General features: G+C 40.9%; 1 protein-coding gene across 4 annotated transcripts; it reads right to left on the minus strand.

The window, feature by feature from the left end:
* Window positions 1–24,277, minus strand: nadka (NAD kinase a). 4 transcript variants are annotated; one of them, XM_061769149.1, is made up of 12 exons: window positions 24,119–24,277; window positions 23,262–23,413; window positions 18,723–18,806; window positions 9,833–9,962; window positions 9,635–9,743; window positions 7,817–7,902; window positions 7,633–7,735; window positions 7,420–7,538; window positions 5,398–5,497; window positions 2,622–2,779; window positions 2,418–2,500; window positions 1–725 (listed from the first exon to the last, which is right to left on the minus strand). In XM_061769149.1, exons 2-12 carry the CDS (start codon window positions 23,411–23,413, stop codon window positions 644–646), a joined length of 1,206 nt encoding a protein of 401 aa, XP_061625133.1. In that variant the 5' UTR covers window positions 24,119–24,277; the 3' UTR covers window positions 1–643. The 4 variants fall into 4 exon arrangements, with proteins under 4 accessions (XP_061625133.1, XP_061625124.1, XP_061625141.1 ...); XM_061769140.1 differs by lacking the exon at window positions 1–725 and adding an exon at window positions 1,074–2,163; XM_061769157.1 differs by lacking the exons at window positions 1–725; window positions 18,723–18,806; window positions 23,262–23,413; window positions 24,119–24,277 and adding exons at window positions 1,074–2,163; window positions 14,161–14,495.
* Between the last annotated feature and the right edge of the window lie 110 nt (window positions 24,278–24,387).

Here is a 24,387-nt window from a genome sequence, read left to right on the forward strand (position 1 = left end):
ATAGGTTCCCCATTTAATTGTTGATCACCAAACAAATGTAAATATCAGACAAATATAACCCAAGTGAACTTAAAATGCACTTTTTAAATGATTTAAGGGAAAAAAAATAATTCAAAGCTACCGGGCCGTGTGTGAAAAATTATCCCCTAATTATCCCCTTGTTAAATCATGAATTTATTGTGACTAATCACCTTTGGTTAACTTTCACTAATCACAGCCAAGACTGGTTACCTGCAAACCTATTCAATCAAGAAATCAATTAAACAGTGTCCATCCCGACAAAAGATCTACAAAAGCTGCAACAAAATGACACGATCCCAAAAAATTCCAGTTATATTTGTCTATTTACATTTGTTTGATGGTCTTAAAGGTGGCCAATACTTTTTCACAGCACTGTATGAATGTATTTTACAACTATACTTCTCTTTATTCATAATTTATGATGTAACAGTGGATGAAATAGCGAAGCGTGCGGTAATTTTCGCCAGCGACGATCATCGCGGCAGGTTCAATTCAAATGAATAGGCGCGGATGATGAGCGGAACATGAAAAAGTTCCCGTGTCTTTGAATTTCACCCATATTCCCTTTCGGATCATGTTCCCTATTAGTGGGCCAACAATCCGACGCTTGGTGAATTGGGCTTCACAATGATAGTAATGGTAGACGGCGACATGGCCGCTCATCGCCGGCCGTGAAGGTCTTGGGGCTGGAATGGAGCGTAGAACTGAGAAGGGGAGGGAGGGAGGGAGGGAGAGGGGGGGAGAGAGAGAGAGAGAGAGAAATAAAAAAAAATAAGTCACACACATACTCGAAGAGTGCTTCAGCCTCCTTTAAGGCTCATTTACACGTCGGACAATGAGAAATCTGGCTGTCTCAAATGCCACGCAGAAAAGACCAGCTAGAAGAGCTTGAAAGAGGACATTTTGGGCATTTCCAACCAAAACGATCACACAAACCTAATAAAAGGATATCAAAGATATCAGAATTAAAGAGAAAAGTGATGAAAGGGAAAGACAAAAGTGCAGCTGACCTAAAAAAATAAAAAAATAAAAACACACAACAACGTATAGTAAAAAAAAAAAAAAAGTACCAAACAGATTTATTTTCCCCATGATACATTGTAAACAGGTTAATAAAACACATTTTACAAAATACATCTTATTAAAGCGGCACATATATACAGTACATTGCGTTTAAGAGCTCAGTTGGTCCTCTTTGCTCATCTTTTCATTCCAATGCAACATTCACTGGGAATTTTTGCCGTGGCGACAAGATATCTCAGGTTAGGCCACATGGCTGCTTTCACTATGGCTTGGAGGTCTTAAAAAAACAAACTGTATTTATCATTAAAAAAATAGGCTGCATGTGATGTCCGCTGTAAGTAACAAACTACGTGTGAATGGCTACTGTGAAAATAGACAAGATTGGTGTTTTTTGTTGTTGTTTTTACAAAAAACAGCCGTGTCGTAAAACTGGAAAAGTATTGTTTTCACTCATTCCAGTGTCAATAGTCAATGTTAATGTAAGGCACAGATTGCAATGTTGACTCACTTTCTTACACAAATTCAGAAAGATGTGAAAAAAATGAGATTTGGCCACTAAAGTGCAACACCCTCACCTCGAAAGAATGAATGAATCTATAGTTTTTAGCAGGTCGTAAGTTAAAAACAAATAAACCAATCAGACAACATCAGTTAGGTGTAATATTATAATAATAAGCTTTGAAGTTGTGCACGTTTGCGCAGGAACACCCCGAAATCTTGATTTGTCGCCTTGGGATGACAAAGAAAAAAAAAGGATGATCCTGTAACAACTGTGAGCCGAAGTCCATTCCAAAATCTTTTTTTAGACTAACATCTTTTCAAACTTCTGTCATCCCTTTCTGATGTTATACAAAAAAACGGTGCTGGTTTTCTTCGTAAGAAGTATTTCCAATGGAGCTCGAGGCCTTCTACCATTAAAAAAGGGAACGTTAAAGAGAGCAAGGTGACGGTAAAATAAAGACTCAAGAGACTCAGAACTCATCATCCTCCAAGCTGAGGTAGTTCTGCTTCTTCCTCACGTTCCAGTGTAAACACTGGGCCAGGCTCTCGAACCAGTCGTTGACCGGGTTGCGGAAGCAGATACAAGGAACAGGGAAGCAGGAAGTTGTGATGGCAATACTGAAAAAGACAGGAAGAGAAAGACAAGAGAGATGTTGACGTCATGTGAGGCTGCCTGACTTCCTTGTGAAGCAATCCTGGGGATTTGTACAAACATTGTTTAACAGGTCAAACTTTGCCGCAATTACCTAAAAGAAGACGTGCCACTCTTTAAAATTCCAGATTAGATTACGCAAAGCCACGGGATGCTGTAAAGACAGCGACTGGGCCAGTTCTACTTTTATTTCCTGCATTGTGTCAGTATGTGGACCAACCTGTCTCCGTGACAGATCTCCTGTCGGCGTCGCCCGTCGAACGACACCCACGCCGTATTTCTGGCATCACGTGACAGCATTATCTAGGAAAGGACATATTTATATTGTTTGTATTCACATGAAAACGCACTGGACAACAAAGTGTTGTCATGTCTGCTTTTAAAAATAACTAGTGATCGGCTTGTGTCTACAGTGTGCATGTACCTTCAACTCGACTCCGGCCGGCACCACGATGGGTCTGAAAGAGAGGGAGTGGGGGCAGATGGGAGTGATCATGATGGCTGGCACGTTGGGGTGTATCATGGAGGCTCCCGCGGCCACTGCATATGCTGTACTGCCTGTAGGCGTGGACACAATCACACCTGTGGGAACAAGGCAGGCCCTTTGTTCAGTGCAATGCAGGTTAAAGGAAGGCACATGTAAGACTTTGTAAAGTCACTTTGATCAAATTTAGACCTCTCATTGACTTATATAGGACTATTAGGAAAGTTGGCAATACGGGCTCTAATTTTTTAAGAACTGTTGCAATGATATTTTTGATTTACTATTTCTATATCCATCTCCAGGGAAGGCCCTGTTTAATGGGAGGGGTGATACATTCCAGACTCACTCGCAATTTGTGAAAATCTTTCATAGAGAGAGACCATATACAACCTTTTTATTACTATATACTATATATAGTTTTAACCTTTACACACACTTTAGTTGAAACACAAACTTAAAACACACTGTAAACATATTTGAACACAAAATAAACAAAACAAACCGCAAGCATAATACGTATAGAAAATACTGCACATATTGTATCTGTGTACATGCATGTGCCTTTAAGAGGCGGGGGCTGGTGGGTGGCATGTGATATTGGCCGTGACATGCACAAGAGCGCAGAAACATTTTTCCTTGTCCTCATTTGAGTCACAGGTGAGCTGGAGCCTATCCTGGCTGACTTTGCGTGAGAGGTGAGGTACACACACCCTAGACTGTTTGCCAGTCAATTGCAGGGCACACACAGATATAAACAAGTATTCACACCCATGTACAATTTAGTTTTCAATGAACCTACCATGCATGTTTTTGGAATGTGGGACGAAGTCGGACTACTAAAAATACATTTAAGACTAGACTTTACACCGATCTGATCGGTATCGGCCGATAATTAGCATTTTATGCTGATCGGCTTTCATGTCATAATTCGCCGATCCGATCAACGACGTCATTGATCGGCTCCGCAAAAGACATTTACTCTGCGTCGCCATCGTGTACAGGATATTTGAATCCAAAAGCTAGTTTATTTTTAGCCTTGTCACGTGTCTTTTGATGTAGTACTGTAAATAGCTGACCACCAAAAAAGTTATTAAAAAAAAATAATATGTCCGCAGTGTGGGACAGACACCACATTTGAGACAGACAACAAGTAATGGCTGGATCAGACTACAAGAGAAATGTGCTCTTTTACGATTGCACTATGTCAGACTACTAGAATTTTTTTTTTATCTTGGATTCTCATACCACGGCATCCCGTTTTTTTATGATCACTGGGCTTCATTTTGTCAACTCAAACGCAACCAGATACACTCGTTACCAGGGCGACGACATCAATAATGGATCGCACCGTGTGTTTATATGAACAAAATAGGGAAAAAAACGTGTGCTTCTAGTCACTGGTGCTCGGGAGAGGACGTTCGTTTCAGGCTTGCTCAGACCCCTCAGGTTGTTGTGTGCAGGCTTATTGCGCGTTTCAAGAACCAGAACGAAACAAAGTGAAGCAGCATTGTGTTTCTATGCTCCTCAACTGCGGAAAAAACTTCCTGAACACCAGAGATCTGTTTATTTCTTGTTTTTATTTCGGTTCAACTTTATAAGCCATGTTTTGTTTTAGCTTTTCATTTATCCTGCTCTTACAGTTGGGATTTGATCTTGGTTTTCATTGTGTAATTTTGTGTTTAATAATTATTTCTTTGCTCAGTAAGGCATGATGGATTTTCCTTTTGTATTAATGAAGGAATAAAAAATACACTTTGTCTACTAATGCTGGGACATTTTTGGGATTAAGTAAATAACCCCCCCCCCCCTCACATTTACTCACTTATTATTGCACTTCAGATGAAACAAAACCTTTCAATGGCCTAATTCCAGTTTTGCGCAAAAGAGTGAGACAGTGAAAGAGTGGGGAATTTGTAACGCTAGTTATGAAGGAAGTGTCGCTAGTGTAGCATGTAGTAGCCAGATGGAACCTAAATATTTTTTTATTTAATGTTGCTTATGTTCACAAATATCTATTCATCAAATCAAATCAAACTATTTGTGTAGCACCTTTCATACATAAAAACAAAGTGCTTCATAAAAAATACAACAGATGGGAAAAGACCCGCCCCCAATATGCCCACGCAAAGACACCCACACAACCACACATACGAACACACGCAAATGCATACATACTAACTGTGAGTAGGTACATGGCCTGGCCCTGAGGAACCAGAATCGGTAAGGGGAGGGTAACAGGAGCTCCACACTAATAGATGCCACAGCCCACGGCTGCAGGGAGCGCTGCACCAGACAACACCCCACCCTAAATACCATACACAATTTTTTTGTATCCGACTTCAACTCCACCAGCTGAAAATTCATTAAACTCATCACAAAGATTTCAACGGAAAATATAACAGCGTTGTCCAGTGTGTCTGTGAAATGAAAAGATGTCATTTTAAAAGGATAATTAAGGCCTCAATTGTAGGAAAATTATTATTTAAGACCGACACCCTGTCTGTCATGCAGACGTCAGGGATGACAAAATGTGTCAACCCACCATGTTGCAGCTGTGACGCCTTTCGAAATACTGATGTTGCAAGATAAAAAGACCAACCTTGAAGCAGGTTTAACAACGTCACGGAAACACACATCTCTGCCAAGCCGAACCTAAGCAAACAGGTATGAACCCTGGCTGACTTGAGCGTGGGACAAAAATAATGTGCTCACTCACCATCCCCCTGCACCGTGGTGATGAGGTGTCCGTCCAGGAAGAGGTCCACGTTAGAAAGATAGGAGGAGGGGCCTCTGTCCACCACCACTTCGTTCAGAACCTGAAACACGCAGAGGGAGAACGTGCCATGACATTCTGCATCCGCATCTCATGTTACTATCTGCAAGCTCCAATTGACAATTGGCAAGGCTGCCACATGTGGACTCATCCCAAAAGTCGCTCTATTCATCGCATTTCAGTTTCAAAAAAATGAAAGAAAAACAAAACATCCTACAGGAAACTTCAAAAACCCATTCAAGAGGAGACTGATGGCAGCAAGAAAACAGACAGCTGCAGCAAAGTGGAGACTGGTTCTCATTTTCTAATTTTACTCGTTATAAATAATTTCATTAGAATTAAACAATTATTTCATAAAATAAATGTTACATGTACAGTGAATGTAAAATAGTTTATATTACTAATATTTTTCATCTTATCATTTAAAAGAAATAATAATTTGATAAATACTATGGCCCATGGACCATACTTCCCAAACCTTGGGGTAAGATAAGGTCAGCATGTGTATGCATGTTTTTTTTTTTTTTTTCATTGTGCGTTTTCATGTTTAACGTTAGCTCTACGGCAGGGGTCTCAAACTTGCGGCCCGGGGGCCAGTTGAGGCCCCATGACGATATTTTGCGGCCCCCTACTTGACATCAAAGTTTAGTGTGACTGCGGTCCGTGTGTTTTTTGACGAGTCGGTGCCTTGGGTTTTTTTTTTTTTTCCTCCTATTTTTTATTTTTATTTTATTTTTTTTTAAATCACGTTACCCTAGCTCAGGCTCAATGACAGTTTTCGGCAGTGTTTGGTGACAAGTTACCCAAAGTGAATTAGCAATGTTAGTGACTTGGTTGAAACGTATTTCTGAAGTGACACCAAGAGGAAGAAAAATATTTCCTGTCACCCAGTCCCAGTAATGTCTTTCTCAAAACCTGTGAAGAGAAAGGTTGGCGATGAGCACAGGCAATTTCAGGAAAAGTGAGAGATGGAATGTTTTTTGTTGAGCACAGGGGCACCAGAAAAAGTTGTGGTGCTCAAGAAATGCAGCATCAGATGTTACCATTACTCAACTAGACATGCCGAGGTATATGGAAAGTACAAGGGAGATGAGAGAGAGGACCAGGTCACCAATCTTGTTTTGAACTATGAAAAATAAAGATTGAGAAGATAAATTAGTTGTACTGTTTCTGACTACTTGAAACCCTCTTATGTGGAATACTTAATGCGGCCCCGACTCTCTCCACCGGCCTCCATGGTATCGGCTCGGTACACTTGGAACCACACCTGACCTTGAAAAGTACCTTGTATCTTGTGTTCCATTGCCAGTGGAAAAAAACATCAATAGTGATTTGAGCTATCACGAGCCAGGTAGGTAAGGTGCAGTGGAAAAAGGTACATTGGAATTCAGTTTCAATTTATTCTAAGCTCGAGAAACATCAACGCAAAAAAACCCAAGACAAAACAAAACATAAAAAACCCCTCCATATTATATCAAGCATGAATGACTTTTGTGCATACCCACTCACCAATCTAAATTTCATCAGGCTATCATGCCGAACCAAATATATGGAAAATCCCATAACATTCAAACACAAACCTTTGTCAAATCTCATGAGATCAGACTGTAATATGTTTTGCTTACATAGGCTCTTATCACATTGCGATCCATGTGAGTATATAAACGTCACCCTTTTTTCAGTTTGCAGCCATTTTCATTGATCACATCTGAGCACTCTCATTGAGTTTGTTTGCTAACCTTTGAAATCAAACCACACGGCGAAAGCAACATTCCTGGTGGTTGCAAACTTTCAGCTGCTCAGTTCAAAACCACAGGTGTGACGCGAAGAGCTGACTCATGATGATGTCCTCAGGGGGCGAACTGCTCTTGCAGCTTTTTGATTCAAAGTGTATGTAAAAACGTTGGATTTGAACTTTTAATGTCTTGTGTCTATGGTTCTACACCAGAGTGGTGCTGACATTACCTGATAGTTTGTGGCTTTGTGGCTACTGTCCACTTCGCCATTGGTCAGAATGACGCCCTTTTCCCTCTCCCGGTGCACACACACTTTCAAGCGACTGCGCAGCACAATGGCTGCATTACCTAAAAACAATGCTTATGTCAGTAATTAATCGTATAATTATTTTTTTTTTTTAACCCTGTCTCTAAACACCTTTGTTGGAGAAACATACAATACCTTCAATAATTTGGGTGACCTGAGACTGATAGGTGTCAAACTTGAAAGGAGTCAGGAAGCCGAGAGAGCCCAGATGGAAGGCCATCACTGGTGGAACGCTCTCCTGCACGGCGATAATAATGCAGAAGAGTTGCTGTTGTGCTTCACAACAGTGATTGTGATAAAAACACAAAGTAAAACATACCTGGAAGAGTGACGACGCATAGAGCAAAGTTCCATCTCCACCGAGACAGATGATGAAGTCCACACGGTTGGATATGTCATCAAGATCTATGAAACAGAGTAATATCTTAAAAGTAAGTGCCACATTATATGAAGAATTTACTTGTTAATGCCTTCTCGACTGTACAAATAGTTGGGTCAAATGTGAAATCAAATGACCAAGTAAATGCTTTGTTATATGCCTTTGTCTAAAAAGGTTAATGCTGTTCTGCCCTCTGGCCTCACGGTACAAAACAGTGGCGCTTCTTAACAGAATAACCACCGCCACACAGAGTTCCTCAGCCAATGACCTGGCAGCTAGGCCGGCCGAAGTTGCAAAGATCAACTTTGAAGTGGCCGAATCACTATCATGTCAACCTACATGAGTAAAAATGATTTCTTTTCACACTCTGCTTATGCAAGTAGGAGCTAGTAGCCGGCCGGAGAAAACCCTCGGCACAGAGCGTCGCAGAAGAGGTTATGGCCAAACGGCGAATGGAAGGCAGACTGGCCAGGCAAAATCCAGCCTACTGGTCGTCATTCAACAAAAGCTGGCCTCGCCATTGGCCCAGCAGTTTATGGAGTGGGATAAAGGCTGGCTCACTGCATGAGACAGATCCACCCCTAAACAAGCTAATTTCCCTACTGCAAGAAACATTCTGTATAAAAATGTCTAGAATTCTTGACTGTTTGGGTATTTTTAAGTATTCATTCGGCAAAACACTGTCAAGTGTCCTATTGTGTGAAGCAAGGTAAGAAGACACAAATATTAGGTGTATGTGCACTGCAACGTGATGAAGAAGCACAAGGAACAACACAGCTTGCAGCCTCAGTCTGTAACTTTTAGCCAAACTACGGCTGTTGGGGAAAAAAAAAATAATAATAATTTGCAGCGCAAGCAATTTAAAGCCCATCTTTGCTGATGTGAAATACTAGCACCAACAACATTGCCGCAAGCAGAGGAGTTAGTTTACCAAAGCACAGTCAGTGTTTTCCAAAAAGTGACTGGGATCTTAAATTCCTGAGAGGAAGCAGACAATACAAGTGGAATATTTTTCACATTGTGTTATGAATGACAAGAAAGGAGCCAGGTGAAAGGCAATCAGAGAGTCACTTGCTCTGAACACTGTCAAAGACAGATATATGCTACCAAACCAGTAATTTATTCACGTTGTAAACGTTTGACTTGAGGCATGTACTGCAAAGCTGCAAATATTTTGCTGAAGTCACATTGTTTGAGAGAGTTGGAAGGGTGCAGTGTTACTCTTTGGTTACAGACATATGAACCAGTTGAGCAATAGAGTTTGATGGCTCATTTAATGTGACATGGTTGAATATTTAAATCAAATTCAAATTAAAAAGTTATTTTAAAGTTGGCGTTGGCATACTACACATTTTCTCAAAAGGGATTTTTTTTCCCCCCAAGAGGGAGCACTTATTTTCTCATTGTTCTTTTTTTAAATTTCTATTATCTTTGTGGAAGTTGATGCTAGTTCATGCTGGGGAAACATGCTGGAAAACACTGTTTATAAAGTAAATCATACAAAGGGAAAAAACAAAATGCTAAACTTGTTTTAAATGTGATTGTCATTTGGGGGGATCGGAGATTTTATTTTCAGCTCATATTGCCCATCCCAAGGCTAAACCCAAATTTTTACTCTGAGGTTGAAGCAGTTTGCAAGACACTGGATTGAATGGAGGTGTAGTTATTGACAGCGCAAGGGAATTGCTCATCCAACTCTGGTTCCACTTCTTTAATAAGCGTTTAATTGTAGATTCAATCCTCACAAGGTCGTCATACCTTCTCTGAAAGTGCAGAACTTCTTGGTGAGAGTTCCAAAGTTGTCATCACCAGAAATAGCTGGGTCCTCTAGAACCTTCTTCTCCACATAAACAATCATGTTTTTGACCTAAGACACAAACAAAGACACAAGATGAGCCATCCAACACTCGTGCATGACACCAACACCAAGTATTCAATGTCCACTCTCTGTCATACCTCAGTGAGGAACATGCAGAGCTCCTTGAAAGGCTGAAGCAGGGTGGCGTCTCGGATCTTCTTAATTACCAGGACACTCTTGGGGGGGGTGTTCCATGTTAGCCGCTGGGTGGCGGGGTCCTGAATGTGCCTGGTAAACACGTAAACAAAACCTTTAATGACACATGACCCTGGGCTCTAGCCTCTTAAGAAGCTAAAGCGCATGCAAGCAGCAGTGTGTAGCCGCTATCCTATTAGAGCTTAAGGTCTGCAGTGGAATCCCATCCCGTCTGTTGGGCGTCACCCTTTCGCAAACTGACAGCAACTGGCGGATATTTTCTGGCGAGATTCAACCACACACAGGGCAAATCATCAGCATATGAATGAGAAAAAGATCATTAAACCAACGTAATAGGAAATTATTGTCGAGGGGAGATTTTTGTTGAAGGTTGTCTTTGAATTCAGGGATAAAACGTAGGAAGCATGATTTATGAGAATGCTTAGAAGCAGACACTGGAATTTGCAAATTACAGTGCCTTGTATTTCTACCCCGGCAACCTTTGCACATTTTGTGACCTTACCTTACCTTACATTCACTAACTTGAAAGTGTTTTGTTGCGATTGTATGTGATAAACAGACAGAAAGTAGCACATACTTGTGAAGTGGAAGTATATACAGTTTTCCAAATTTTAAGCGACTAAAAATCAGAAAAGTGAGGTCTGCCTTAGTATTCAGCCCCCTGTACTCTGATACCACTGAACACATTCTAATATAATCAATTGCCCTCAGAAGTCACCTAACTAGTGAATAGGGTCCACCTGAACTGACAGTAAATTACACAGAGTAAATGTTCTGTGACGACTTCTGTGTTTTGTTAGAGAACAGCAGCATTGTGAAGACCAAGGAACTCACCAGACAGGTAAGGGATAAAGTAGAGAAATTTAAAGCAGGGTTTGATTATAAAACATATCCTCAGCTTTGAACATCTCAAGAAGTACTGTTCAATCCATCATCCAAAAATGGAGAAAGTATGGCACAACTCCAAACCTACCAAGACATGGCCTACCACTTAAACTGACAGCGAGCAAGGAGTGCACTAGTCAGAAAAGCAGCGAAGAGGCCAATGGTCACTCTGGAGGAACTACAGAGTTCCACAGGTCAGGTGGGAGAATCTGTCCGCAGGACAACTATTAGTCACGAGCGCCACAAATCTGGCCTTTATGGCAGAGTGGCAAAAAGAAAGTCATTGCTGAAAGAAAAGCAAAAGAAGTCCCGTTGGCCATGAAGGGGACAGCGCACCGCAAACATGTGGAAGAAGGTGCTTTGCGACGAAACTTGAATTTTTGAGCCTAAATGCAAAGGGCCATGTGTGCCAGATAATATGAATACTTTTTCAAGGCACTGTAAATTTGTGCTGACATACCAGTCATACACAGTTGGAAATTAGTGACTTAACAAGTAGGGCACGTAATTACAGCGATGAAACAAGTTGGCTGCTACATGTGTTGTTGTGCAGGTCCAGGTTCAAAAAGACTATTTTCACAGGACATCAAGTCAACTTTTGGGCAAATGAAATACCTCATAACGCCCCTACGAACTCAAAGTCAGCGAGCAACTTGGCTTTAGGTGTGTAAATCTGTACAGCAATTGAATGCAAAAGTTACACAAACCTAATATTTGAACGCAACACATGCCTTTTTTGTTTTACCTCAAGGCCGTTTGAGCCGCTGCATATTAGCTTGAGCATCCCACTGTGATGTTTGGGCTGGTCACATGTTGAAACTGATGTGCTCATATCCGATTAAACTGGACTGGAAGAATCAATGACGTCTTGTTCGTGAATTTTTCCCCTCTCTTTCATAAACAAGATGTGGCATGCGACCAGTCCTGGATGTACTCCACCTCACACCCAAAGTCAGCTAGGATAGGCTCCAGCTCCCCCACGACCCCAAAGAGGACAAGCGCTATTGAAAATATTTTTTCAACTCTTTTTTAAATTGACATGATATATGCAATATATTGACCCAACATTTACACAAGGGGCTTAAAAGAAATGTAACAACAAAAAAGCGTGAAATGCCAAACAGTCAGTAAAAAGTGTTCTGTAAAACTAATTGATTATATTTATGGTATTTCACAAAAATACATTTTTATGCAATGGTGTATGGGTCACATTCACCCATGAAAAATTTTGGGGTACCAAAGAAACAAACATAACAGGAGGCTTAACATGAACCCCCAGAGTAATCTTAAATTGCGATGAAAGAATTGACTTCACAGTGGAAAATTTCTTCTTTTCAAAAAAAGAAGAACTGATTCCTTCTCCAGTCCAGAGTCTTTGAGAGTTGTGTAGAGGTACTTTTAAATGCAAATTCAACAACTGCAAAGCTTGAGTGGGGAACTTCCTTTTCACATACAATACTAGTCACACAAACTTCCTTTGATTAATGATGGGCAAAAAATGAATCAAATCCACTTATTTTGAAAATATTAATTTAATATTTTTCATGTTCATATATTTCACACTAATTTTAACTCTCTGCCAACTTGCTATACATCTAATTTGCATTAGTAGTTGCCATAGTGTGGCTGCTAGAAGAAGAGCTTTGTTTCACTTAAGGGAGAGACTCGTGTGCATAACATTTTGTAGGGGAATGGTGCATGTGCTGAGAGAAAAAAAAAAAACATTAAATTTTGTTGAGGATCTAGATCAGTGGTTCTTAACTTGGGTTTGATCGAACCTCAGGGGTTCAGTAAGTCAGCTTCAAGGATTTGGCGGAGAACAAGACACACAGTGTGCATGTGTGCGTTCGTCTGTAAAGGGCATTTCACACTGCGCTCACCGTTGACGAACACATGACACAGAATACCGTGTCGCGTAGCGATGCTCAAGGTGGACGTTTGTCGTAGCGGTGCCATACCTCAAGTTTTGAAATGTTCAACTAGGGAGCGATGTCGCTGTGGTGTCAGACGGCGCATGCTGGAGAGGAGTTGGCGGAGTGATTTCAGAGCCCTAACAGCAATTTACTGACATGGATGGAGTACTAGAAACGCCAGTGTGCTCTAACAGACGTGCCTACGTAGCAGCCACGTTAGTGGGCGCCATGTCCCCATCAAAGGCAACGCATTGAATAATAATAAATATTAGTGTGCTCATTTCTCATTCCATGTTTTTTTGCCAACGTCAAAGCATTTGCTATCCATATAGAACATTTGAAAAAAAGAGCCAAAAAAAACACTCTTACCTATGAAAGGTTATTCCCATGTCCCTTGTTGTGACGTGTGAAACCATATACAGTCTGGCATCCTTGTTATTTTGGTTTCACACAAGGATTCCACAAGGATTGTGACTTGTTTTCTTTTGTTGAGAAATTCATGTTTTGCTGGTTTTGTTATTTGAACAGTGACTTTGTGCAACTAATGCGTGGTTCATTTTGTGTATTAATAAATACCTGATTTGAAATAAAACATATTTTAGTATTGTAATTATGAAGGGTTCCGTGACTGCGTGTATGAAATTTGCGGAATTATGATCTACATAAAACAAATGTGGCATCAGTAGAATGGTGCACCTTTCAGTATCAGAATGGCACCAACCACCCTTCTGTTAGTCATCCTTCATGAACCAGGAAGTAACCTGCTAACAAACATGGAAAAACCAAACAAACGCGACACTAACCGTCTGCACTCCACTCAGCGACAATGTACTTGTATCCTCTTTGGTCATAATAGAATTGATAAAACAACAAATCGAATAGTGTGAGACTTTCGCACTGTATTGAATATCTTGATCTAAGAATAATCCCTCCCCCCCACAACAATTGGTTTATAATTAAGCAATAAATGCTATGCAACAAACCACATTGCTAAAGTCGTTATTACGTTTATATTACAAACTAGTTGAGAGTGAATCTACAACGCCTCTGCTGGTTGCCACAATGCAGTACAATCTCCATTTTGTGTCAACTGCGTCAAGTTGCAATTCAGCAAATAAATGATTATTATTCAAATCCCTAAAGGTAATGCAGCCACAGCTGGCAGAAAACTCCACATGAATTAAAACAGCCCAATTATATTAAAACTCATCCAACGCTGCCGTCTGTAAACCGCCGTGATTTCAAACAACATTAACATTTCAAACAGAAACCACCTGTGATCCATTCACAAAGCGCTTCCCAATGAACACTTCAATACCTGCCCCCCTTTCAGCAGGTGGGCCCAGTCCAAAACCAAACAGCACAGCCAGCACTGAGTTGAATATTTCTCACTCACTGCAGTGAGGGTTGTTAATATTTCACCCAGGTTGCATATTCTGATACAGCGAAGATGCTTAAGGTAGTCCTCTCACCATTTCCATACTTTGCTGCCTGGCGCGTCCTGCAGTACCACCTTCATGGCTGTACACATGTGACACAGATGGATGCCACTTCACGCTAGAGCTGGAGAACAGTGAGCTGCCCGGTCACCAACAACATCCTTGAACTAGCTGGTTCCTGTGGTCCAGCCAAGAGATGAGCCTCTGTCCACGGTGGAGGGCCTCCGTGTGTGTGTGTGTGTGTGTGTGTGTGTGTGTGTGTGTGTGGGGAGGGGGGGCCGGGAGGCGCTAACAACCTTACAAGCTAGACTCACACCTGCTATATTTGTCCCAGTGAGGACTTAACACTAAACCCTCCTCGTGTGTTCTGCTGCTGAATCGAGCCTCTCACTTGTTTTAAGCTTCCTCTGAACCACACCCACACTGCTCTCTGCCAAACACGCCTATTTCAGGGAAGGGCTTGCCTGTATTTTTTTTATTTTTCAACAGGTGTGTTTAAAAAAGCACAGTTGAATTCACTACTTTGCCCAGAAGCACTTTATCCACTCTAATGATACACTGCGTTCAAACAGGAACACTCCCTGAGAGGTTAAAATGTGTGCAATTGAGTTGCAAAACAAGGGAGTTTCAAAACAAATGAAAGAAGGCAAAAGGCTCTACTTTATGCTCCAGTTAAAAAAAATAAATAAAAAAAACCCACTCAAGAGAAATGTTAAGACCAAGTCCCAACAAGAGGAAGTGATGATGTCATAATGTATTTTTGGAGGTTATTTTATTTATTTTTTTAGCTTGCCCACTTTGCACGTTGTCATTACTTAAAGTGGTTTTGTAACATTCAAAGGTGGAAAATGAGTCTTCCATATTGAACAAATATCTGACATTTAAGATATAAAATGCCAAAACAGACAGAAATGGCTTGTCACCACTCTACAAACACAACAAATGCTTTGCGCGTCTTGCTGTCATCAAACCCTGTTGGGTGAAACCGTGCCAAGGCGTGTGTGTGAGGCATAAACACAACAATGTCAGTGGACAGTGGCCTGAGAAGTCAATGCACATTGTATATTACTGTTGCCGGTGAACGTTTTGTACTTTAAGACCACTGAATTACCTACCTGTTTTCAGAATAGAAAAGCAGCATTACTAAATATTTCCAGAGCCACAAACTTGTAGCGACATGACCTGCTGGTGGCGTTTGCCTTGTGTAGTGTTACAATTAGGATCATTTTCTACACTGTACGTCATAGTGACTGGGATAATCCCACATCTACTTCAAGAATAATAAAATGAACGTGGGAGACCTTAAAAAAAATAAAATAAAAATACAAAATAAAAATCTAGGCTGGTCACATCCATCCATCCATTTTCCATACCACTTCATCCTCACAAGGGCTGTGGGCATGCTGGAGCCTATCCCAGCTATCTTCGGGCGAGAGGCAGGGTACACCCTGAACTGGTCGCCAGCCAATCGCAGGGCACATATAAACAAACAACCATTTGTGCACACATTCACACCCAAGGGCAATTTAGAGTCTTCAATTAACCTACCATGCATGTTTTTGGGATGTGGGAGGAAACTGCAGTGCCCGGATAAAACCCACACAGGCACGGGGAGAACATGCAAACTCCACACAGGCGGGGCCGGGATTTGAAACCCGGTCCTCAGAACTGTGAGGCAGATGTGCTAACCAGTTTCTACCGTGCCGCCGGCTGGTCACACTAGATTTCCATTCAACTTCCAGACCTGCAAATGATTTATATGAAAAACAGGTGAGATGATGCTCACAGTCGCAGTGGAGTTTGGCAAGGTCTGGCTTATGAAGAAGAGCCAAGAAGACAAAAAAAAAAAGACAAAAGGATCAAAAGTATTCAGCTCATTATTGATATTCCCTTCAGGGTGCGGGCAGGACGTCAGCGCAACCTAGGTGAATGGGTGGAGCACAAAGTAATGGTTAAAAATAAAAAAGGGGTTAGCCATTACAATATCACAACCACACCCCTTCCATAGAGAGTCAAGGAGGGGTTTCTGTTTCCAGTTTAGCCAAGAGAACAAAGCTTCATGTGCCACGCTGGCACAACAGTGTTTCCGTATGGAAACGGTTGAAAACATTGCCCATTATGATAGCTTAGTTTTAGCTGAAAAAAAAATAAATAATCGCAATCTGTGATTATTATTAATATTGTTTTTATATCATAGTTTTTTTTTCTTATAAATATCACAAACTAATTATTTTACAATTAAGTCTGTTCTTGTAACATGCCCCCTCCCCCCGAGAAAATAGTTCTAATCTTAGGCTCGGACTGGAACAACTATAGCAAAGTTGTAAGTTTAACAAGAGCAAAGCAAAAACTCAAAATTGACACACAAACAGTTTGAAACATGCTATATTCATTCATCGGACAATATTAACAAATATGTGTTAAAAGCACTTCTGGTTGAGATGGCAGAAACCCCAACAAAATGATGCAATTTCACCTTGTGTGTAGTTCTTTCTCAGGCACAGACACAAACATTAACACAATCACAATGAACTGTGCCTACTGTCGAGGGTGCTGATTAGACTTTATACTGATTTGATCCGCCTGATCGGTATCGGCCGATATTTAACATTTTGTGCTGATCGGCTTTGATGTCAGAATTCGCTGATCCGATCAATGGCTCCGCCAAAGACATTTACTCCGCGTCGCCCCATGCACAGTATATTTGAATCCAAAAGCTAGTTTATTTTTAGCCTTGTCGCATGTCTTTTGACATAGTACTGTAAATATCTGACGGCCCAAGAAGTTATTTAAAAATAAATAAATAAAAATATGTCGGCGGTGTGGGACAGACAACATGTAATGCCCCGGGATCAGACTACAAGAAAAATTTGCTCTTTCACGATTGCAATGTCAGACTACTGCAATAAAATCTTGTATTCCGATACCACCGCATCCCGTTTTTTACGATCATTGGGCTTTATCTTGTCAACTCAAATGCGACTGGATACACTCGTTACCGTGGCGACGACAACAAGAGTAGAGCGCGCTGAAAGGACAAAACGGGGAAAAACGTGTGTTGGTGGTCACCGGTGCTCAGGACAGGAGACAATGTTCGTTTAAGGCTTGCTTGAGGTATGTTCACATACTTTTAATACGATACGGCTCACAAGCAGGCAATAAAATGTTATATAGCCTAGCAAGCTAGCGGTACCACGAACGGTTGGACGTAAACATGCTGCCGTTCTGTCGAATCATGCTCTAAAGTTTCGGTGTGGGTGAAGTAAGTTAATTACAATAATTTAATTACAGTAAGTTAGCAGTCATTATTTCTGTCATGTTGGTTTGACCTGACTGATTAGAATACATGACCTGACTAGAGCAGTGATTTCCAACCTTTATGGAGCCAAGGAACATATTTTACAATTGAAAAATCTCACAGCACACCAAAAAACAAAAATGTCACAAAAAGTGGATACATTAATTACTGTATTTACTTCCTGCCATCTAATAGAAGACCATTCATTTGTTCCGTCTGTCACTATGCCTCACTGGCATAAATAGGAGGAACAAAGATACATTATTTATTGTAAATATATTTTTTTAGCAATTAAGTACACAAGTATATATAGTAAATGAACAGGTCATTTAAATAGACACATTCCTCCATCTTGTGATCGGTTGTCGCTTTTTTAAACTCGCTGATCGGCCCCAAAAATCCTGATCGTGTAAAGCCTAGTGCTGATGTGCCAAAACATTGACTATTTTATTGTTTGATAAACTTCTATTAGTATAGTGTAGCTTGAGAACAGTCGTCGTTTTAACACGGGTACATATTTACACTTTACTCTTGTAAAATGGGAATTAAACAAAAACAGTCATGTGTCTGCTGTCATAGGTTAGGGTTAAGTTTATAGTTAGGGTAGGTGCTAACTAAGGCCTGGTGCACAAGGATTTTTCATTCCTTAAAAGTTATTATCATTTTAAATCTGCGACAGACCCCAGAAAAACAGATTAAAAAAAATAAATAAATAAATAAAATTAAATAATTTTTTTTTAAAAAAATCAGGCATTTAACAGTTTTGGTCGTTTTGTGTGTGGTGTGCTCCGATATTCTCAACACAAACACCACACACACACACACACACACACCTTAAGATTCTGTTCTGCGGCTGATCTCAGGTGATGTCACAAAAATGAAGATGAGCAGACTCTTCTGGGTATTTTGGGCCAACATTTTCTTATATTTGTCAGTTCTAAACTTTGTAACTCATAACCTTTTGTCATTGAGCGTGTTCTGCCCCTTCATTTGCCATTGCTTTTGTCGCGCGTCTGTTTTGTCGAACAATTGTTGTTTGCTGCCATTTGATGACGTACAGGTCAGATGAGCATGACTTGTGCGCGTCCATACTGTACTCACATTGAATAAATATCTGTCTTATATCCACATACAAAAAAGGCCTGGGTCAGATACAAAACAAACAAGCCAAAAAAATCTGAATTGTACTATTCACATGAAAAAAAAAAAAAATCAGATTCACAATCTGCAAAAATCTGAATTGACCTGCAGTGTGCGCCTATAAGCAAATGCAACAATAACACTCTGCTGAACTTACATTACTGCGTGTGGATTCTGTAGCATGCATGCTTTTGGACCAAATGTAGTCACAGGGCTTGGTCCGTGTAGAGATTGGGTCCTCCTGAAAGTAAACAAAAAAAGCAATCTGAGGTTCGTTTGAGAGCATCAATTGTTAACAGTTTATTGGACTTATTACATGTATGTGTATTTTATTTTACTACAGTTTGAACATGCTTGAATAAATAAATAATAAATGGAGATAAACCCAGATTATTCCAGCCACAACATTATGATCTCTTGCACAATAAAATGATAGCCAATAGGGAAAAAAAATATTTAGTCAGCCACCAATTGTGCACGTTCTCTCACTTAAAAAGATGAGAGGCCTGTAATTTTCATCATAGGTAGTATACCTCACCTATGAGAGACAAAATGAGAGAAAAAAAAAAAAAAAAAAAAAAAACAATCCAGAAAATCACTGTCTGATTTTTAAAGAATTTATTAGAAAATTATGATAGAAAATAAGTATTTGGTCACCTACAAACAAACAAGATTTCTGGCTCTCACAGACCTGTAACTTCTTTAAGAGGCTCCTCTGTCCTCCACTCATTACCTGTATTAATGGCACCTGTTTGAACTCGTTATCAGTATAAAAGACACCTGTCCACAACCTCAAACAGTCACACTCCAAACTCCACTATGGCCAAGACCAAATAGCTATCAAAGGACACCAGAAACAAAATTGTAGACCTGCACCAGGCTGGGAAGACTGAATCTGCAATAGGTAAGCAGGTTGGTGTGAAGAAATCCACTGTGGGAGAAATTATTAGAAAATGGAAGACATACAAGACCACTGATAATCTCCCTCGATCTGGGGCTCAACACAAGATCTCACCCCGTGGGGTCAAGATTATCACAAGAACGGTGAGCAAAAATCCCAGAACCACACTGGGGGGACCTAGTGAATGACCTGCAGAGAGCTGGGACCAAAGTAACAAGGCTACCATCAGTAACACACTACGCCGCCAGGGACTCAAATCCTGCAGTGGCAGACATGTCCCCCTGCTTAAGCCAGTACATGTCCAGGCCCGTCTGAAGTTTGCGAGAGAGCATTTGGATGATCCAGAAGAGGATTGGGAGAATGTCATCTGGTCAGATGAAACCAAAATAGAACTTTTTGGTAAAAACTCAGCATGTCGCGTTTGGAGGAGAAAGAATGCTAAGGTCCTGGAGTGGCCTAACCAGTCTCCAGATCTCAACCCCATAGAAAATCTTTGGAGGGAGTTGAAAGTCTGTGTTGCCCAGCGACAGCCCCAAAACATCACTGCTCTAGAGGAGATCTGCATGGAGGAATGGGACAAAATACCAGCAACAGTGTCTGAAAGCCTTGTCAAGACTTACAGAAAACATTTGACCTCTGTCATTGCCAACAAAGGGTATATGAACTATTGAGATGAACTTTTGTGATTGACCAAATACTTATTCTCCACCATAATTTGCTAATAAATTCTTTAAAAATCAGACAGTGATTTTCTGGATTTTTTTTTCTCATTTTGTCTCATAGGTGAGGTATACCTATGATGGAAATTACAGGCATCTCATCTTTTTAATTTGGAGAACAAAATTGGTGGCTGACTAAATACTTGTTTGCCCCACTATAAAAGCACGTCATTATAGTCCTCTCTTCCTCACATGACTAAAAAATTTCTGCATTAAGCTTTTGTTTTTACAGATATTTTGACTAAAATCAAAACAATCTCCATCAGCAGCTCTAAAAACACAGCATCACAAGGTAGCACTGTCATATGTCACATTGAGTGTCATCAACAAGTAGTGGGAGGGTGTTGTCAACATTTAACATTACGTTGTTCACGTAGCCTCTTCAAAAACTGTACAGTTCGGATAGAGGGTTGACGGCATGGGGAAAACAAGGTGAATGCTTCACTTCCCCCACAGAGAAAAACCCCATCCCGGTTGCGAAAACACACCAACAGAGCTTTTGCGACACTGATGGTGAACAAATGTTTGAGCCCTTTCAAACAGATGGCTTCCTATAAGACACTGATGACTACATGAGATTGTGTACAATGTGCGGGGGTGTCACAACGCAACTCATGTCACAATGCCCTCTGAGGTGCTTTTGAAAATAACACAAAAGAAAGACAACACTAAAGGCTTCTTTATACTCTAGCGGTCACCGACCGCGCTGCGGCTATCTAGCACGTACTTTCCCTTTATACTCGAGCGCAACCCGCACGCACAGTTTTGAAAATGTACTGCAGTTCACCTCCAAGTCGGGGGTGTCACTACGGCTGGTATTGGCTAGGATACCACAGAGTGGAGTTTCCGTTGCAATTTCTTGGGCATTTCCGGTAGCCTTTACTTTTCCTTTCAGTAACAAGGACCAAAGCAACAACAATGGCAACCGTGGAACAGTGTCTGCTAGAACAAATTGACCTAGATGATGACCCAGCTCTGAGCGTGATAATCTTGACTGAAAATGTGGCTAGTTAACACCTATAGCTGCCAACACTAAAAGACAAGTATGTTATGTTGTCTTTTTGTTATGATCAAAAAAATTATGGTTTTATTCTCTCTCAATAGTATAGTTTGATTATGTATCCTGTATTATATTGTCTTGCAGATGTATTTTACTGCTTTTTTACATCATGGCCAGGGGACTACAGATGAAAACTAACCTTCTGGCTAATTGTGGCTTTTTTAACCATGTGTACTTCATGTGTTTTATGAAATTGCATTGTCCCCTTTCAAAAATAAACTGATAAACCATGACCAGATGATACGTTTAATTATGCTGCAAAATCGATCAGGAAGGCGGCGGCGTCAATGGTATGGAGAACCAAGGGGCACGCTGAGTAAGTCATCACAGCATGTGACTAAAACGGACCAATCACGAGAGATGATCTCCGCGGCGTTCGACGCGCAGCAAGCTACGCAGAAGTGCTGCGCGGGGCAATTCGTCAGTCACGTGATGCAATGCGGGCGTTGTCGGCCGCGGGAGTATAAAGAGGCATTAACGTGCAGCATCGTTGCTGCCGTAATTGTGCACCAAGCCTCTAATCATCCTTAAATGCCCTACCTGAGGAGAACAACTACTACCTTCAGGTATGTGCAGGAAGAGGCAGACAAGTACAACCTGATTAGCAAATGTACACAGGTAAATGGCACATACCAACATGTCCACATGGAACAAATCGTTAAAGAAGACGACATTTAAACAGCACGATAATGTTTGCAGTTGGAAAGAGTAAAGGTGCAGTCGGTGTGAAATTCCCCATGAGCAAATCTTTTAACATTGCCTTTACCGAATGCAAAGTAGGAGGTAGGGCTTGGCGATATGCCCCCCACGCCCCAGAATAAAAATCTGATATCCAATTTCAATATCCCCATTTCACTTATTGAAAAACATGCGACAATAAAATTAGCCATATGTTTTGCTTGTTTGTACCCCGCCATTCTGAGATTTGCTTTATTTCTCTTGATACCACAAAAAGCTTTGAAACAGTTTTTTCCCCCAGCAAGCTTTAGTATTTTACACTTCATCATGCGCCACACATTTTCAATGGGAGACAGGTCTGGACTGCAGGCAGGCCATTCAAGTACCCGCACTCTTTTACTACGAAGCCACACTGCTGTAACATGTGCAGAATGTGGTTTGGCATTGTCTTGCTGAAATAAGCAGGGGCGTCCATGAAAAAGACGTTGCTTGGATGGCAGCATATGTTTCTCAAAAACCTGTATGTACCTTTCAGCATTAATCATGCCTTCGCAGATGTGTAAGTTACCCATGCCATTGGCACTAACATAGCCCCATACCATCACAGATGCTGGCTTTTGAACTTTGCGTCCCGGCGGAAACGACGTCGACAATTTTCAAAAACAATTTGAAATGTGGACTCGTCGGACCACAGAACAGTTTTCCACTTTGCATCAGTCCATCTTAGATGAGCTTGGGCCCGGAAAAGCTGGTGGTGTTTCTGGATGTTGTTGATAAATGGCTTTTGCTTTGCATCGTCGAGTTTTAAGTTGGACTTACGGCTGTCCCGCCGAACTGTATTTACTGACATTGGTTTTCTGAAGTGTTCCTGAGCCCATGTGTGATATCAATTTCACATTGATGTTTGTTTTTGATGCAGTGCCGCCTGAGGGATCGAAGGTCACAGGCATTCAATGTTGGTTTTCGGTCTTGCCGCTTACATGCAGTGATTTCTCCAGATTCTCTGAACCTTTTGATGATATTATGGTCCGTAGATGATGAAATCCCTAAATTCCTTGCAATTGTACGTTGAGGCATCCATTCAAAATTAAGAAAAGTAATCAAAAGCAAATAGTTATGACTTTAAGAAAGAAAAAAAATAGGCTAAAAGACTTGTGTTTTCAACAGGGTAACTTGCAACTTTTACCAACTACTTTTCCAAAGTCATCTTCCCAAAACTCCACCTTACAGACATTTGTTACGCTCTGCTGTTAAATTCCAACAGCCATCATTTTAGCATGGAATAATAATACAGAAATAACAAGAATGTCGGTGTAAAATAACTTAAAAGGCAAGTACCTGTATTCAGAGGAGCTGCTGGCTGAGGAAGTGCTCAGGCTGCGGGCCTTCTTGCTGCGACGGGCCAGGCGGGGTCCAGTGATGTTCCCTCCATCACGAGTAGACCAGCAGTATGGGGACGCTTTCACTCGCACCTCTTCTCCACCGTCCATCTCAAGTTAGTTGACGAGATACATCCATTATTCATAATCTTGGGTACATTTAAGATTACCTTTACATGGAAGGATCAATTACAAATAAACTGGAATAACAGGAGCCAAAAATGATCCATCTGGAGTTGCGCAAAAGTGATCATGGATTGACATCCATGATCACTTTTGTGGTACTACTACTACTTTTGTACTATAAAGGCTGGCTTAATTAAAAAACATAAAATAAAAACCATTGCATTCACTATACAGATTTGCGCTTAATATAAAAATAAGCAAAATTAGCTGCCATACGATTAAAAACTTGGTAGCTAGTTTCACTTGGAGGGATATAGAAATTCTCTCTTAATTGGATCATTTTACTGTATTTGGATTAACACAAGCTACAGCTGCCTCCTGTTCTAGTTCATTAATGATTATGTAAGCGCGGCTTAGGCAGCTTTGTTGTTACGTACGCTAGCTATCGCCGTTAAATACTTTTTCACCACGAGAGCGTCTGGTTGCTTGAAAAAGGTGATTTGGGAAAAAAAAAAATATTGATGTGAAGGGAGCCCCTCAGACTTTAGCGACGAGCAACAAGTGAATGATCGCCGACCCAGCTGCTATCCACGGCTAACAAAGCTAATGTGACGCTACTTTGCAAGAAAAAAATGGCATATTCGGCGCAAAACGTAGTAACGGGCAATTCGTGAGCAAAATTAACCTTACCCTCGCAATGTTACAGACGGCGACACAAATTCAGGGCGTAATTTACTGTCGTAGACTTCAAGCCGCAATGGATATTACCAGTTGACCATCTTAACTTTGTCAACTATCAACTACCATCACTTCCGGGTAGGCACCGGCCAATCAGACAGCGCACTTTCGTGACGCAGGCAAGCGTCGTCATGGTTATGCGGGACTCTAAATGGACTCCTTTGGTCGAACTGTAACTCAAAAGCTGGCAGGCGAGTCATTTACAATTCAGCTTTTAGAGC

This window comes from Phyllopteryx taeniolatus, chromosome 1 (genome assembly GCF_024500385.1).
Source record: "Phyllopteryx taeniolatus isolate TA_2022b chromosome 1, UOR_Ptae_1.2, whole genome shotgun sequence".
Classification (NCBI taxonomy): domain Eukaryota; kingdom Metazoa; phylum Chordata; class Actinopteri; order Syngnathiformes; family Syngnathidae; genus Phyllopteryx; species Phyllopteryx taeniolatus.